At 45.7% G+C, this 16,516-nt stretch overlaps 1 protein-coding gene and 1 long non-coding RNA gene across 9 annotated transcripts in view; both read left to right on the plus strand.

Moving 5' to 3' along the window:
• The first annotated feature begins 969 nt into the window (after positions 1 to 969).
• The window catches only part of MARK2 (microtubule affinity regulating kinase 2), a 110,595-nt gene continuing 95,048 nt past the window's right edge, over positions 970 to 16,516 (plus strand). For 6 of the 8 annotated variants that reach the window (XM_075005906.1, XM_075005909.1, XM_075005911.1 and 3 more), the window contains exon 1: positions 971 to 1,485. In XM_075005906.1, coding sequence (XP_074862007.1) covers positions 1,429 to 1,485 — 57 coding nt within the window. In that variant the 5' untranslated portion in view covers positions 971 to 1,428. Of the gene's footprint in view, positions 1,486 to 16,516 lie in introns of all 8 variants that reach the window. The other 2 variants (XM_075005915.1, XM_075005908.1) reach the window with 2 other exon arrangements.
• Positions 5,761 to 16,516, plus strand: part of LOC142019274 (uncharacterized) — a 41,538-nt gene continuing 30,782 nt past the window's right edge. The window contains exons 1-2 of the long non-coding RNA XR_012647031.1: positions 5,761 to 5,949; positions 6,771 to 6,882. This is a non-coding gene — a long non-coding RNA (uncharacterized LOC142019274). The remainder of the gene's footprint in view (positions 5,950 to 6,770; positions 6,883 to 16,516) is intronic.

Genomic DNA, 16,516 nt, shown 5'->3' on the forward strand with positions numbered 1-16,516 from the left:
CGGGCCGTGGGTGTTGTAGCCGCCAGTGCATCTGGCAGCTGTAGGGAGAAGGCGGGGTCTGACCACACGGGAAAAATAAGGCGCCGTTCTCCCGGGAAGTGGCTTAGCCTCACACCCCCATACACGGAGGAGTACACTGGGGGTGGGAGGGGGAAGGGATCCCGGTTTTGCCCACAGCTGGTTGTGTGTGCAGCACGGGAACGTGTGCGGCTGGGAGGGTGTGAGCAGGTGAATCTCGTGTCTTCAGGGGGCGTATGAAGCGCAGGTGCAGATGGGAGTGCAAATGCACGAACATCTACTGCTGAGCACGGGCGTCTGCAGCCCTACGCCGCGTGTCTGCGTAGATGCACTTACGGGAATATGTGTAATGTGCCCCGCTGTACACACACGCTTGGGCATGTTTGCACGACCAGGTGTGCACACATGCAAATGACGCTCTCGGCGTGTACATTTGCACCCCCGTGTACCCGGACGCGTGATTTCACCTCCCCCTTTCTAACCCAGCTACCGTCCTCCCCAGAGAAGCCCCCTCCCCTCAAAAGCAAACTCAGACTCTATTTACGGAAAGTGGCGGAAATAGCTGAAGCCGGGCGGCTCGGCCTGCTCGTGTTCCCGAACTCCGGCACCCGCCCTGGCAAAGCGGAAAGAGCCGAAGCCTCTTCCTTTTGTCGTTGATTTTCGGAAACTGCCGATCTTCAGCCTTCGGGAACTCTCGGAAGCCCATCCGGAAATGTCCGATCGCTGCGCCGAAGGCGAAGTTCGTCTTTCTCCGGAAGGAGGCGGAAATGACCGACCGCGAAAGGGGCCGCACCCTCAGTCTCGGATGTTTCCGGAAGAAGGCGGGCACGGTGATCGTGAGGGGGCGAGTCGAGTGTTTCCGTCAGGCGACGGAAGCTGCCGAGTGGGGGGTGGGGAGCCGGGTTTCCGGAACCGGCGGAAACTGGCTCTGGCGGGCGGCTCGGATGTTTCCGGAAGGGGGCGGAAATGGCCGAAGGCCGGTGGCGGCGGCGGCCATGTTGGGAGCTGCTGCTGCTGCCGCTGCTGCTGTGTGAGTGTGAGATGCGCTGAGGGGAGCCGGCTCTCGGGGCGGAGAAGACGGCCTGGCCGGGGGCACTCGGCCTCCGGGTCTGCTCAGCCCCGGCTCCGCGCGGCCTTCGCCTACGCGCACGCCTGGTTCTCGGCGGCGCGGCCTGGTCCCTGCTCCTCATCCCCGGGTTCGCTTGAGCCGCCGGGCCGGGCTCCCCTCACCGCGGCCCGGCGGAGACCCATGTCCGAACCCCGGCGGCTTCCGGCTCCCTGAGTCCCCCCCACCCCCTGGGGCTCCCCCATGGTGGTGGCTTGGTCGCCCCCTCCGGTGTGAGGAGAGCCCCGGTCTGAGCCCCAGGATCTGCGGAGCCCCAGGAGACGCTGGCCAAGGGGGGGGGCAAGATGTCGAGCAGCGGCCGGAGCCCCCTCCCCACCGTGAATGAGAGAGACACGGATCAGGTAGGGGGTTGGCGGACCCTACGCCGGGGTGGTGGGCTGCCACATGCTGCCGAGGGGAGGGAATGCTGGGGGCAGGAGAGGGGGCCCCTGCCCCGTGTGGAGATATAGAGTAGGCAGTGACTGGGGGGCTATCGAGCGGGCAATACCCCGTTCCCTACAGCTCCACGCCCCATGCTTCCTAGGGCTAAGCGAGGGTTGGGAGCCTGGTTCTTCATAGATCGATATGCACCTTTCTTGGGTCCTTACTTATCTATCTGGTCTTCCTGTGCTGCGGGATGTGGAACAAGAAGACAAGAAAGGAGACTTCTGCGGGACCGCTCAGTGTTCCTAGGAATCCCTTCCCTAGTAGATCCCTGTCTGCTTCCAAACTCTGCTGTCCCTGGTGAACAGAAGGGAGGGGGTACGAGTCAGGGAAGAGAGTACCCTTATCTGTAGCCCTGTATGCGTCCCCGTGTCCCCAGTACTTCATCACTAACTGCTGTCTGCAGTGAATGAGGTGTTGAGACAAATAAGGGAGAGATTACTATATATCTACTCTGTGCACAAATCTATAGATCCCCTTGCATAGCTTCCTAATCTCTTTCCCCAGAGGGGGTGCAGGGACACTTGTAGAACCTTATAATGCTCCTTGGGTGAAATAGAGGCATACTGCGGAATGTTCTCACTCTCTCTCTATATATAGTTGTTATACCCATAGGCCAATCAATGATCATGCAGGAGTGGTTATAATCCACTTCTTTGACCCCTTAATGTCCCACCGTTTACACTATCTCCCTGAAATGGGAAGGAGTGGGAAGTAGATTGATGTATCCCCTTTGGTGTGCGCGAACAGTTTGGATCAGAGAGCTTTTCCATCTCTTCTTCCCCTCCCACATATTAATTGCTTTGTCAACCCATTGTGAATGATGGAGGCTTTGAATGAGAAAGACAGATGCCCCCCCCCCCCACCACTCTGCATCTCCTTGCCTTTTCTGCTGCTCCATATCACTTCTGATCCTTCCTTAGGTTTCAGGGTGATGGAAGATCCCATTTGCATGCTCACTCAGTAGCTCCCTATGCCCTTATTAGGTTTCAGACCCAAGGAGTTACCTCTGTCTCAAGTGCCTCATTCATCTGATGCAGCTCAAGATGCTTGGTGACATGGTGGTGGTTTCCTTTGTCAGGGTGTATTTGAGAGAGGAGATAACTAGTGAATAAATTGGCTCTCTAAGCTGAATTTAAGAAACATCTCATAACACATCAGTCTAACCTCTTCTCCTCCGACCCCACCCTTATAAGTTGAGACCTGCTGTAGATGGGAGCTTCCCACTTCAGTTACTTTTTTTTTTTTTGGTGCGGGGTGTGATTTGTTGAGAGAGGGGCTTGCTGTGCAGCCAGCATTTCTCTTGGTGTTGTGCTTAGTTGTATAAGGGAAATCAGAAGGTGCATTTGGACCTTATTTGTTAAGAGTATTCTTGGGCAGAGCAAGCATTCTTTCAAGAGTGCATGAGGTGGGTTGTATAATATCAGAGGGTAATTATTCATTGCTTTGTGATATGTTACTATTTCTAACAAGGGGAGGACTTGTTTGAATGTGAAGGAGAGGTAGGGTACTGCTGTTCTTTTGCGCTGGCTGCCATGAGATGCAGACAACCAGTGCAGGACAGGACCCTTTGTGGCTTGCTAACTGGTTTAATGGGTGGAATAATTACTTGCACACACATGCTGCATTAGATAGGCCTGGCAGCAGGGTGGACTGGGCATTGTGAAAGGTCTTGGACTTCTGTCCTAATAGCTTTTGCTTAATGAATTCTGATTCATTCTCACTGGCAGGTGCACTGTAGCAGCCATGCGCTATTTAATCTCTTCCTTACCTTTGTCCAAAGCAAAGGTATTTAAAAATAGGTTTCCCTCCCCCAGTCCTACGATGACTGTGGTTATGTTCCCTCCACTACTGAAGCACAGGGAGATATGAATTGTGTATATGCACTTGTGTGACCTCAGCTGGACCTTTGTTAAGAACACCAAATGAGATGAATGTTATGAGACTAGTTAACAGAACAGAGGGAGCCTTTTGACCAATAATCCATGCCTTATGTTGGTGAAGTTGGACCTGGTCACGCTACATGCCTTGGGACTCCTTGGAATTAATAAACATTTCTTAGGCAATGAGGAATGTAACTTCAAGATGGGGAGAGGCTCCCTCTGTTCTGTTAACTAGTCTCATAACATTCCTTTCATCTGGTGTTCTTAACAATTTCTTCAAAATAACTAAATTTGGCTGACATTTAAGCACGATTGATCTAAAGCTGTTTCCATGATCTCTCTTCAGCTGCCTCAATTTGAAATTGCTGAAGCATAAAAATAAAGCCTCTGCTTCGCTTTTGCTTGTGTGTATGGCTGGATAATGCAAATTCAGATCTCTTACACTTTGGACTGCCCCTCAGTGGTTTAGACTGGTTTGGCTATGTCCTTCCCTGTTTTCTTGGGGGAGGGGGTGGTAGCATTGTGATGCATAATAAAGTATGGGAAGAGCAGAACGTAATTTAGAGCGAAGATATCAGTCATCTGCTTCCCTTAAAGCTGGAGGACTGGAGAGTTGTCAAGAGTATGAATTATCAATAAAATAAGAATTTTATCTCTGTTGCAGTATTATGGAGATGTCAGAGAACTAACATCAAGGAGCGCAAACTACAGTGCATCTCCATCTCTTGCTGCTCTTTCCACTTTTGAATTATCTTGTGCTTTTAGGAAGATAGCAGCATCAGAAGAGGAGTAGAGGTCTCGTCTAGAGTCCTTTTCCATGCGGCTCTAGCCACTAACCTATGTCCTGACCTGCAAGACTATTTCCACCTTTGGTTCCTCTCGAACAGAGAACTATCGGCCACCCTAAACTGATCCTGTAAACCATGGGTGTCCAACCTTTTGGCTCGCCTGGGCCGCGTTGAGTGAAGAGGAATTTCTTGGGCCGCACATAAAATATATAATAGAGTTAATGTATATAGATCACATAATAATGTTAAAAGTTTACGATCTTGTGGGGCCGCATTACTAGCTGTCCAGGGCCGCATGCGGGCTGTGGGTTGGACACGCCTGCTATAAACTGAAGAGCAAGTCTTTTTGCTGGGTGGCAGTGGCTTTTCATGATCAAAACTGAGGTGCATTATGTCTGAAAAACTGCTTTAAGTGGAAGATTTAGCTTGAGCACCTCTTGCTTTCAAGGTAGCGTCAACTATTTTGAGGTTAAAAACAGGAAGTGTTGTAATTTCTCTTATCTACAACATTGCGAATTAATATTTCAGGCGCCTGGACCATCAAAACTGATGTCTATTTCATGCTTGAAGTAAAAGTTTTTATGGGTACAGGTCGGTATTAAACTGTCTTCTCTGATACAGTACTCCCTTTTCTCAGGATCTCTGTCCACCCCCATGGGAATTAGCTATCTCAGTTGTCCAGATGCTTTGGATGTCACAAAATCATTTCTAGTAAATGGGTTGTACTGTGTTCCCTTGTTTGGCCAGGCTGTTTTTTACTTCCTATTTGATGAAATTGTATGCATCTCTTTACCCTCCTAAATGTACATACAGATGGAGGATGCAGCCTTATTGCAGAGATTTCACTGATTTCTCTGGAAATCCATTTTACATGTATACCTACGTAAATTGGAATTAGTGATATTTTAAAATGTATAGCTGCATAATTTGGGAGTATAGAAGATTGTGAAATCTTTGGCTTTTATTGCCTGTTACTTGAATGATGACCTCTGGCCTTATCACTGATGCTTTATAGTTTAAGCGTGTTCCTTCTGCATCTTTTGCTGCCATGTGGTAATGTAGCAATGTAGCTGAGAGCAGAGAGCTCAACTAGAGCAGACAACCAGTTTCTGAGATCCAGAGGAACCTCCCTGCATGATGTATTTCCCATTTTTCCCTGCATTAAGTTTTATTCTTCAAGTTGGCTCCCCAACTGGGGAAATCCCACTATCAGGATTATATTACCTATAAGGAGGTATTAAAATCCAGCAGACCAAAATGCCACTGTGAGGGTGATGAAGAACTAAGGCTGCCTTATGAATGGGAAGGTCTGTCTCAGTGTTTCGCAATGGTTTTATGCTGCTCACCCCCTCTGGATTGTTTTTAAAAGAGAGAGACCATTACCGCTGCTTGAAAAAATTGTGAAGGACCCCTCGCCCCCAGCTTAAATTCCAAGCTCTGGGCTTCAGTCCTGTGCTGAAAAATGTGAATTAGCGATGTCTGACCAGGCTCTTACCTTGCTTCCTCCCTCCTTAGCGCCAGCTCTGCTTGTAACCCTCCCTAAACGACTCCCTCATCTCCAGCTTGGGAGACACTGACTGGCCGAACTGCTGTTTCCCAGCAAAAAGGAGGCGGTGTGTGGATTCGAAGTCATGCTGATATTCTGCGTGTAGTTGAGGTTTTTTTCTTATTGGGAGACTTGAACTATGGTAGTGATTTCCCATGGTGTGAGGTGAGCATAAATTGTGACGTTAACTACAGACCAACCTCCTTTTGATGTGTGGCTCCAAGGCATGCTAGAAGCTTTAGAGGCCTGTAGGAAGACAGGCTCTTGCCCCAAAGTAGAGCCCTGCACATGTGCAGGCCATATTTGCAGCTCAGATGTGGGGACACATTTTGTATCTGCACTGTTCTCCAGGGAGTTTATAATCTAAATTTAGCTTTCAGATTGAGGGATGGATCCTGGGCAGTGGGTGACACCACAGCTTGGGGAGACAAGCACAGCCCACCCCCAACACTGTGGCTCATGGCCTCTGCCCAGCTTCCCCACACCCAAACACACACACAGCGGGCCTACTAACCCCCCAGCCTGGGATAGTGCACCCTGTAGCTCCAGGGAGCTGGCAGGATATGGCTGCAGCCTCCACCAGCTCCAAACTCCAGACAGATGGCGGGTGGTTTGGTTGACGCCTTTCCTGGCCCTGGAGCTCTGGGCAGCCACCATGTGGTGCAGCTGCAGCCTCCCTCCAGTCCCCATTCCACAGGAGAGCCACCAGTCCAAGTACTGGGGAGGTCAGGAAGTGTGGCACAGTCCATGGCTTGGTGCAGCCCCCAGCCTCTGCCACCACAAGAGCAGGCTGCGGAGGAGACACTGGGGGCTCCAGTGGAGCATGGGCAGTGGCAGATGAGGCTGTTTGGGATGGCATTGGCTTCTCCTGCCTATGATGCCCACAGGCCGTGGACAGGTGTGACTTTATTCTTGGTCTGATTCTAAGCTGAACTGCTGCTTGCTATTTCCTAACCCCTTTTCTGTTTCATCTCATTTTCATTTAGGAGGTTTGGGTATCAGAAAATGCCGAAGATTTATAAAAATGTCTAGGAATGTGTATTCAATAACTTCTGCTCCTGTAAAACATTCCCTGAGGGATCTCGATGCACTTTGCAGGTATTAATCCTTGCAGAGGGAATCGGCACTAGCTCCATTTTTCCTGTGGCAATATTGAGATACCAGGGGGCTTAGGTCTTGTCTACACTTGGAAGTTATACTTTTGATATTTGCCAGTTAAACTAGTGCAAATGCTCAGACTGATATAGCTCTTCTGGAACTGAAAGGGGGATAAAGCGTCTTTATGGTGATATAACTGCACCTACACTAAACTATATCAGTATTCTATTATAGGCAGCCTAAGAGACAGCCAAAGAGTCAGTGTCTGAGTGAGGCATAGAACCCAGGAGTCTTGTGTTAGTTACTAAACACCTTGCTTGCCACATGTGTCCAGCAAGACTGATATGTTACCTACTGTCTCTTTCAGTCCTGAGTTTTCTTAATTCCTTCAGGGAACTATAGCTGCAGATGTCTGTCTTCTGCTGGCATTTTTCTAATATTGCTATTTTTCTCTCCCCTTATTATCCCTGATGTTTCATGTGATAAACTCCTGAGGGCAGAAATAAATGGAACCTCCTCATGAACCCCAAATGGCTGCTCTGCTTCTTTGCTTTATGAAGAAGTGTAATGGGTAAAATACAAGCCTGTGGCTTACGAGTCCCAGCTGTAAAACTTTATTCTGGGCTATTAAATCACCCTTTCCTTTCTGCGGGGAGGCTGTAGGAGGGTAATGCTTGCCTAACCGGTTAGACTGGTCTTGCTAAGGACCAGTTAGTGAGCAGGGATGATTTGTGCTTGTTAAATGGGAACTTCATGGGAATAGCACCTAACAAATGCCCTGCCTGGGTGTCATGCCTCTGCTTTACAAAGCTTGATTTGTTAAGCCATGTGATCTGCCTGTGAGGAAGGGATGTAACTTTACGGACTCATGCAGGTGTCTGAACTGAAACAGAGACAAGATTGCTTGATAGGCTGGGCCTCTGGGAGATCTCGGTTTGATTTCTGGTTCTGCCGCAGACTGACTATGAAAAGTCCTTGTCTAGTCCATAACAACATGAAGTCCTGTGGCACCTTATAGACCAACAGATATTTTGGAGCATAAGCTTTTGTGGGCAAAGACCCGCTTCATCTTATCTAGTCCATATAGTACTATGGTATCTGAGCCTCTCACAGCCTTGACTGTACTTATTCTCTCTGTAACCCTGGGTGGGAGGCACTCTCCTCATTTGATTTGACAAATGGAGAACTGAGGCACTGAAACTCCCTGTGTGTGACCTTGAGTATGTTAGTGACAGAGCAGGGATCTGAACTAAGGCTCTTTTGTTCCATGGGAACATCAGAATAACTAGCTTAATTTGCAATTCAAGGCATTTCTGTTTAAGAAACACCTAGTCTTTTTTAGCTTCCATACAGTCAAACACACTAACCACTGGACCATCCTTTTCTTCCACCCCTTTGACGTTTGGCAAGTAATGTCAATTTTGTACCTCAGTTTTCCGCCTTGTCTGCACAACACTGAGTGCTGAGGCCTCTGATCCCCATTGTAAACTTTGGGTGCAACTGTAATGCATAAATGCTATCTGACTTATACAGTATTTTGATAAGCATTTATAAGATGTCCATCTCTTCCGTATCGAAATTACATACAATTTGGCTCAGAATACTTGCTCCTCAGGTGCAGCCCATGGGATGCCAACCAGCAGTCTGCAGAGAGTCAGTGGGTTGGTTGTATGTAGCTGCCCTTTCTTGCTGGAAGGTAAGAGCATCTTAAATATTTCCCTAACATGACTCTTTCACATTGGCAGTTTTCATAAAGTTACAGGGATATTTGAGATTGGGAAAGGGGCATTGGGAAGGAGACTTGTGTGGTGCCCAAGACACAAAAAGTTATGGTCCATTTCCTTCACCCCTTTTAAAATATAAATTTGAGATCATTTTGATTTAGATTAAGACATGTCACACATTTCAATCATAAGGAGCAAACATACCAGAAATGAGACCCAGTCCCTACAGTTACCAAAACCCCACGCTGGAAGACAGATCATTATAGCAAGGAATAGAACCCAGGAGTCCTGATCAATCCTTTTGTTAACCTTCTGGTTACACTAAACTGAGAAAGTTGTTCTATTGCTCCTTGCCTGTGACTAAGATTCTGATTAATGTCAGATAACCACATTGCTATTCCCTTTTATTTCTCAAAATGTCTGGATACATTTTTAGGTTGGGGTGGTGGTTGCATATATTTGGCTGTATGGAAGCTAAAAGCATTAGGTGTTTCTTAAATGAAAGTGCCTTGAATTACAAATGAAGCTAGTCATTCTGATGTTTTCGTGGAAAGCATCCGTCTTATGGCATTGTGTTTTCATGAAGTTCCCCCATGGCTGATGGATGCTTGGCTCTGTTTCCTTCAATCCTGTGTTCTTCGCTTCATAATTTTTGTTTTTTAACAGTTGAGAGAGAGGAAAAACACTGGGTTGGTGTAAGATGCCTTTGGTCAAAAGCTCTGTCTGCTTCATCATGGCTTGTGAAGGAACAGGCCTTCCAAGCAGTAGCGGCACTGTATTTGGAGTGCTGAATTTCATATTTATCCGGAAGCCAAGCACTTGCAAACTGCACCAGATTGTGCACTAGCTTAATTGTGCTGAGGGAAGGAACTATCTCGTCCAAATCTACTTTGAATTGATCTACCTGAATTAGCTGTCTATTCTGTTTACTTGTGCTCTTTTTGTTCAGTAAATTTCTCTTGTACGTTATCCAGCTTAAACTTTATTTTCTCTGAGAATGCGGCTGTCATTTGTATGGGATATTCTGTTACTTTCTGGTTTGTTTTCCAGTGGCTGTTCAGTGTGTGTACATGCACGCGGTCCCTGAATTGCATGTCCAGGAAAAAGATCAAACATACAGTAGTTTCTGCAGTTATGAAATCAGATAACCTTAAAGGGGCAAAAGGGGCTTAGGCTTCCATCAGCACTTGCTGCTTTTGGCTTTAGTGTTGGTTTGAGTCTTGTTGGCTGCTATCACAGGAAGTACTTGAGTCCAGTTTCAAAAGAGAAGGAAATTTAAATGGATATCTCTAGAGTATCCTGGGTATTAGTTAAATAGAAAAATCTGGTTTAAGAAATATTAAACTGCCTGCTTCAATTGTTGTTAGGTTTCATTCTCGTCTCTGTGTGGAGGCAGATTACCCTTCATCTGCCCACTGTATGGTTTTCCTGCCTTCCTTTGATGTATCTGTTGAGAGCTCCTGTTGAAAACGGATACTGGGCTGGATGGACCTTGGGTCTGATCCAGTCTGGCAATTTCTTTGTCTTTTATAAATCTATTCAAACACAGGCATGGCTTCAGTTGGTAGCCTGTCTGAGGTGCAAGTGCAGGAACACGAACAAGGAGTACTCTTCCTGGCGTAGCTGTGGCATAATGGAAGTGTCCTCCCTCCTGTCTTACCAGGTAGTGTGGGCAGAGTGTTGGTCTGGGACTCTGGAGATCTGGCTTCCATTCCTGGCTTTGCCTCTGGCCTAGTGGATAACCTTGGGCAAGTCCCTTTCCATCTGTGCCTCAGTTTGCCCAGCTCTAAAATGAGGATAGTATGTCCAGACTTTGTGAAGCACTTTGAGATCTGTTGATGAAAAGCATTAGATAAGAACTGGGTATTTTTGTCTATGTCATAAGGTTTCTTTAGGAAAATGCAACAACTCTTTGGCTTCCCTGGAAATTGGCAGAGCAGCTGCAATTGACTGAGACTCCTGTGGGAGTGAGAGCCTGGACTCTACCTTGGGCAATATAGACAGTTGAGCAGGTGTGATGTTCCTTACGGTGTGGCGCCATGATGAAGCTTTGTTAAGGTTTGCCTCATTGGCTTCAGAGCTCTACAGACAGCGTCTAGCTTTGTCTAAAAGAATCTGCACTGCCAGCAATTCACATACTAAAACAACTTTCCCTGCAAACTACAGTTGAACCAAGAAATTCCAAAATCAGTCTTAGGTACTTGTCTGGCCCCTCTTGCTGTAATGCATGGATGTGTCACAAAAATTGATGTATTTATCTTGACAACAGCAGGCAGTATTATCCCTGCTGAAACTGAAGCACAAACACTAACTGGTTTGCCCAGGGTCACACACTGAGATGGAGCAGAGTGCTTGAACTGAATTCTCACAAGTCAGAGGCCAGTGCCTCAGCCACTAGCTAGTTCTGCCTGCGAGTGGCCCTTATACCTGCTGCTACTTTATCCTTGTGGCCATGGGGTTCTTGCTGGTAATAGAAATGAATTTTTTTGTTGAGTTGGAAGGGTTTGTTCTGGAGATTATTAGTAATAAAAAGACAGTTCCCCTGAGTTTCAAGCAATACATCCCTTCCATTTTGGAATCCAAACTGGGTGAGACAGAAAAGCCTTATTAAACTACATAGTTGACCTCCTTCCTTCCGCACACTGAGGTGCCAATGATGGGATCGATTTTTAAAATGTATATTCCAGTGCTCTGTCTTGTCCTGGTTTTCAACCATTGGTGCTTCAGCTGCTTCTCCTGAGTGTGAGCATTCCACGGTTTTTGACACGTTACTTGCTGTGGTACTCCTGGAAACCTCCATTTGTACGAGCTGATTTTTAATTGACTGGCTGAGTTGAAGACTTGTGTTCTGATATTGATAACACCCGTCCTTTCTTTGGAACAACTGCTTCTCTGAGCTGCTACTCCTGTGGTCCCCACTGGAAATCTGAGAATGAAAACTGTTGACCTTTTAAGGTCTAAAAGCACATTGCTATCTCTTTGTCCTCCATGGCTAGGTAGCTTTGTTTGCAAAATTAGCTCCTTTCTCTTCTTTAAAAAAAGAAACCTGCTGTAGTTGGCAGAGCGTATATGTATATGATGGACATACGCATCTCCTAGGACTGGAAGGGACCTCGGGAGGTCATCTAGTCCAGTCCCCTGCCCTCTTGGCAGGACTAAGCACCATCCCTGACATTTATTTGCCCCAGTCCCTAAATGGCCTCCTTAAGGATTGACCTCACAACCCTGGATTTTAGAAGGCCAGTGCTCAAACCACTGAGCTATTATTTCAACAGCTTCTTTATAACCTTTCTCTTTACCCTGCCTGGCACCATGTGGGTGTCTGAAAGGGAATGGAAGGCTCTCAAGAACACTTGTTTTGAGTGACCAGGCATCAGATGGTCGAAGCCCCAAATCAAAATTTAAAGGCCTAAAGTCTCGTGAGTTTCAGCTTCCCTGGTAAATCATATATTTAAAGGTCAAAAGGGATCCCTTTGCTAATCTAATTACTTCCTGTGTAACATAGCCCCATAGAACTTCACCCAGTGATTCCTGAGTCTATCCCATTTTGTTCTGAGCTAGAGAATACCTTTTAGAAAGGCAGCTAATCTTTATTTAATTTTAGTATTGGAGCCTCCGTTAACTTCACTCTTTATAAACTTGCTGAGAATGCATTTCTCAGGAAACTGTACATCCAAATCTTGTGTTGTCTCTCTTGGTTACTTGTGAGTGTTATCTAGTGGTCCATGCAGGGTATTGGGAGTCAGGACTCCTGAGTCACGTTCCTGGCTCTGCCAAGTATTATCTGTTTGATCTTTGGTTTGAGACGTTAAGGGGAGAAACCTAAGTTAGGGCATGTCTACAGTAGACATGGAAGTCGACCACAGATATGCAGTTTTAGCTATGCCAGTCTATGCTCATATCACTTGTCTGTCTTAACAGGGGCAGGTCAACAGGAGAGTGTCTTGCAAGGAGTACGGCGTTTGACTGTAACACCTTAGAGCTTGATTTCGCACACACTCAAAATCAAACCCTGGAAGATCAACCCTGACCAGGTCGATCTTCCACGGTAGTGTAGATGTAGCCTTAATTTCAGTATGCCGTTCTGTAAAATGGTGGTAAACTAATCTCAAGAGGGAGGAACCCTGAAGCAATTTGAAGATCCTCTTTGGAAGTACTATAGAATTAGTGTTCTGGATTCCACCTTGTATTCTTTATTCATCATCTGCCTGCATGATTTAATTCCAGTGGTCTGAGTTCTAATCTCCATTGTGTCACAGATTCACTTTATGGTCTTGAGCAAGTCTATTCCTTGCCTCCCTAGTGATTATATCTACGTGTTTTGCTGGAATCTTACAATCATTAACTAATTAGGTATGTAAAGCACTTAGAATATTAGACTGCTACATAAGCTCTCACTGTTCTTTGTTGTGGGGAAATGTGCTGTCCTGTATGATGCTAGTTTGAATTGAACTCCTGTGTTTCTGGGGGGTAGAACCAATTAAGTCTTTACTCAGTGATACTTAACATTAGTGTTTGTCATTTGGATAAGTGATAGTGAGGGAATAAATTGCTCATTCTTAGTGATACAGTCCACAGTTTGACTAGTATTACAGTACTTCTAGATGTACAGAACTGCTCAGTCTAAGGGCTGTGAAAAGTCTGGGAAGGGGAACAAAAGAAGGGAATTTTATATATACATCCTCAAGATCTATTATAGTCCGCATAATAAACATAAATCTTTTAAGAGGAGCTTAAAAGTAAGTTTAGCCATTGTGGTGTGTTTGGGAATGTTGAACCGTGCTTGAGGGGCACAGAGATGACTTTATGAGGCATGTAAGGGTAGAAATATTATTGTCTGGTGGAGGGGAATGTGAGTCTCAACTAGGGAATGGCAAAGTTGCATAAACCATGAAGGAGTTGACCAAGTATCAAGAGATGCAGTGTGCCCCAGTGCACAGAATGCTGGTCTGGGGGACTCGGGAAACATGACTTCGGCTGGCCTGCTTGGTGACCTTGAGTAAATCTGTTCCCTTAGTGCCTCAGTTTCCCATCTGTAAAATGGGGAAAATTCTTTGCCTTTTTTGTAAAGTGCTTTCAGACGTGCTGATGAAAGGTGCTGTGTATGAGCTATGTTTTACTGTAACAAAAACCAGTGGAGGGATTCAGAGAGGGGACTGATGTGACCAAATTGACAGACAAAGGAAGTGACTTGAGCAGATAGCTCTGTTTATTGGCTAGCAAGGAAGGATGAGCGTGTGAGTTTCTGCAGCAGTTGAGATAGAATGTAAGGGCCTGACCAAGAGATCCAGTGGTAGATGTGAAAAGATGGATCTTGGAGCTGATGAGGAATATTTGTATTAGGTTTAAATGCCAAAAGAGGGGCAGGATTTACTTGAGATTTATAGATCAGAGGCCAATCCTCTGCACTAATTGGAGAAAAGATATGCTCTACACACCTGCATTAGACTAGCCTGGCTGTGAGCAACCACTGCAGAGCCATGTTGTAGTCACTGTATTTTCACTGGTGCTACACTTTCATGTATTTGTAACTAGGACTTCTGAGGGCCTATCCCATGCTTCCTTGTGTTGCAGTGAGCTGAATAAATGATTTTTTTTCCCTCAGTGACTTGTGGGCAAACTAGTCTGTTCTCTTAGGTACATGTGGTAACTGTGGGAAGGCATTGAACTACCAGCAGTTAAGTGATTTAGCTTGTGTCCTCAGGTTACCAGCCAGAATGGAAAGAGAACCTGGGTTCTAACTGACATGCCCAGCTGGGAAGAAAGCAGATACAGAGCATCACTCTTCAAGAAAGAGTTTTGTGTATGTGTGGTGGTTGGGTAATATCCAGGAAAGAGCCATACCCTTAAAGGTCAAAAGGGATTAGCAGACTGACCTATGTAATATAGGTCAGAAAAGCTCACTCAGTTATCCCTCTTTTGAGCCAAATAACCTGTGTTTGACCAAAGCACATCATAAGATGCATAAGAGAGTACTAGTAAAAGTAATGGGGTGGAATTTAGCCAGAGAATCAGAGGGGAGAGGCTGTCTAGGTATGTCCGATTGGGAAAGCTACATAGGCTATAGGGGTATAACTTTTTCCTTCCCTTTATTCTGGTGTAAGTGGCTTTTTTCGGTGGGTTAACCCCCTTCCTAAGTAACATAAGCTAAAACAAGAGAAGTCTCTCTAATACAGGAACAAGCATGTCTGCACAAAGGTTATATGCTAAAGCCATTCTCATGTAGACAAGACACAATTTTATGCTCAGGCTGTCAATATGTGATGTTACTCCTCTGATTTATTTCTGGAGATAATGCCTAGCCTGAAGTTCAGAAGTGCCCCCTTCCTAGGGAGGTCAGTGCGGTGACTACAGGTAGTATTGGGTTGTGTTTTCTCAGACACTGGGTTTCTGGCTGTAGCATTTTTTGATCAGAACCTAAGTTTTAGTTTTAAGAGATCACTGTAAAGACACATCTTTGCTAGATTGGCTAAGCTAAGCCATTGCCTTCTAGAGAGAAGGGGTGGCACTGAAACCCAGGAGATCTGGGATCAGTTCATGCCTCTGTCATGGAGTTGACAGGGTCTGTGGCCACATCCTCATGACTGACTGACAGAAGTTTTAAAAACTATTTTTGCTCCAGCATCTAATCTGTTCGTAACAGCAGCACCTGGGTATTTCACAGCTAATGTTCATTTGAATTTATTGTTACAGTGCCTTGTGGGGGGTGCTCTAGATTCTAAATATCTGTCTTAAACCATTTATGTCTGTTGCTAAGAAGTGAAGAGGGAATCCTGAGACACAGTCATACCAATGAATTATGTTGGATCTGTGCACAAGTAATGTATTCGATTCATTCTCAAATACAGTAAACTCTTTCATATCCGGCAGCCCCGGGGATTGGGATGTTGCTGGATAATCAGGTATTATGGGTAATAGAGAGGTATAGTTAGCAAAGCATAACACTAAACCAAACAAGATTAGATATTAAGAAACAAACCAAAATATATGCGGAGTACTTTATTTACCAATGCCAGTAGTATTGTGCACTGTAAACTATACTTTATTTGTATTTACTTTCACTATACTGTACTCATGGAAAATGTAACTAAAATTTACTTATGGTTAAAGTGCCAGTTATTTGAGAGTTCTGGATAATAGAATGCCAGATATGAAAGAGTTTACTGTGGTTTACTTACAAGATTCATTCTCAGAGATGTGCTCTGCTGGTGACCTTGCCACTGTCCAAACAATAAAGAGGTGGGAGATAAGTTGTGTGCACTTCCAACTTGATGTTTAGAGGTGCCAGGTGGGCCCAGGCAAACACATTGGATCTGAGAATATAAAAGCACTTTCCAGGCTTTATTAGTCTCAGCTCTCCCACTAATGGTAGGTCAGTATTAGTCCTACTTCACAATTTGGACCGTAGAGCAAATGACTTGCACTGTAACCATGGGCAAATCATTGACCAAGATGGGAATAGAAAGTCGTTCCTAGTCCCATGTTTTAATCACTGTTTGAGGAGCAGGAGGCAAAGATCCCAGTTTGGGCTGAAGCTTCAGGTACTCAACTTGGAAGGCAGTGTGTCCTGGTGGATAGAACACTAGACTGGGACTCATAAAACCTACTGTTCCCAGCTCTGACATTGGACTGCTGGATGACACTGGGCAACTCACTTCCCTCTGTTTTTCCGTCTGTAAAGTGGAAATAGTGATATTTGCTTCTGGGAAGTTCAGTGAGGTCTGCTAATGAACAATGCTGCACGAGAACCAGATATTAATATTATAATAGTAGTGTATCGGATATTGGACTGAGTCAGAGAGCTTGGATTCTTTAACCAACTCTGCCACTGACTTACAGGGTGCCTCTGTTCCTCTCATTCAATGTCTATTTGTATTGTAATCTCTTCAAGGTAGAGGCGGTCTTTCTGT

The sequence above is a fragment of the Carettochelys insculpta genome, chromosome 11 (assembly GCF_033958435.1).
Source record: "Carettochelys insculpta isolate YL-2023 chromosome 11, ASM3395843v1, whole genome shotgun sequence".
Lineage (NCBI taxonomy): Eukaryota > Metazoa > Chordata > Testudines > Carettochelyidae > Carettochelys > Carettochelys insculpta.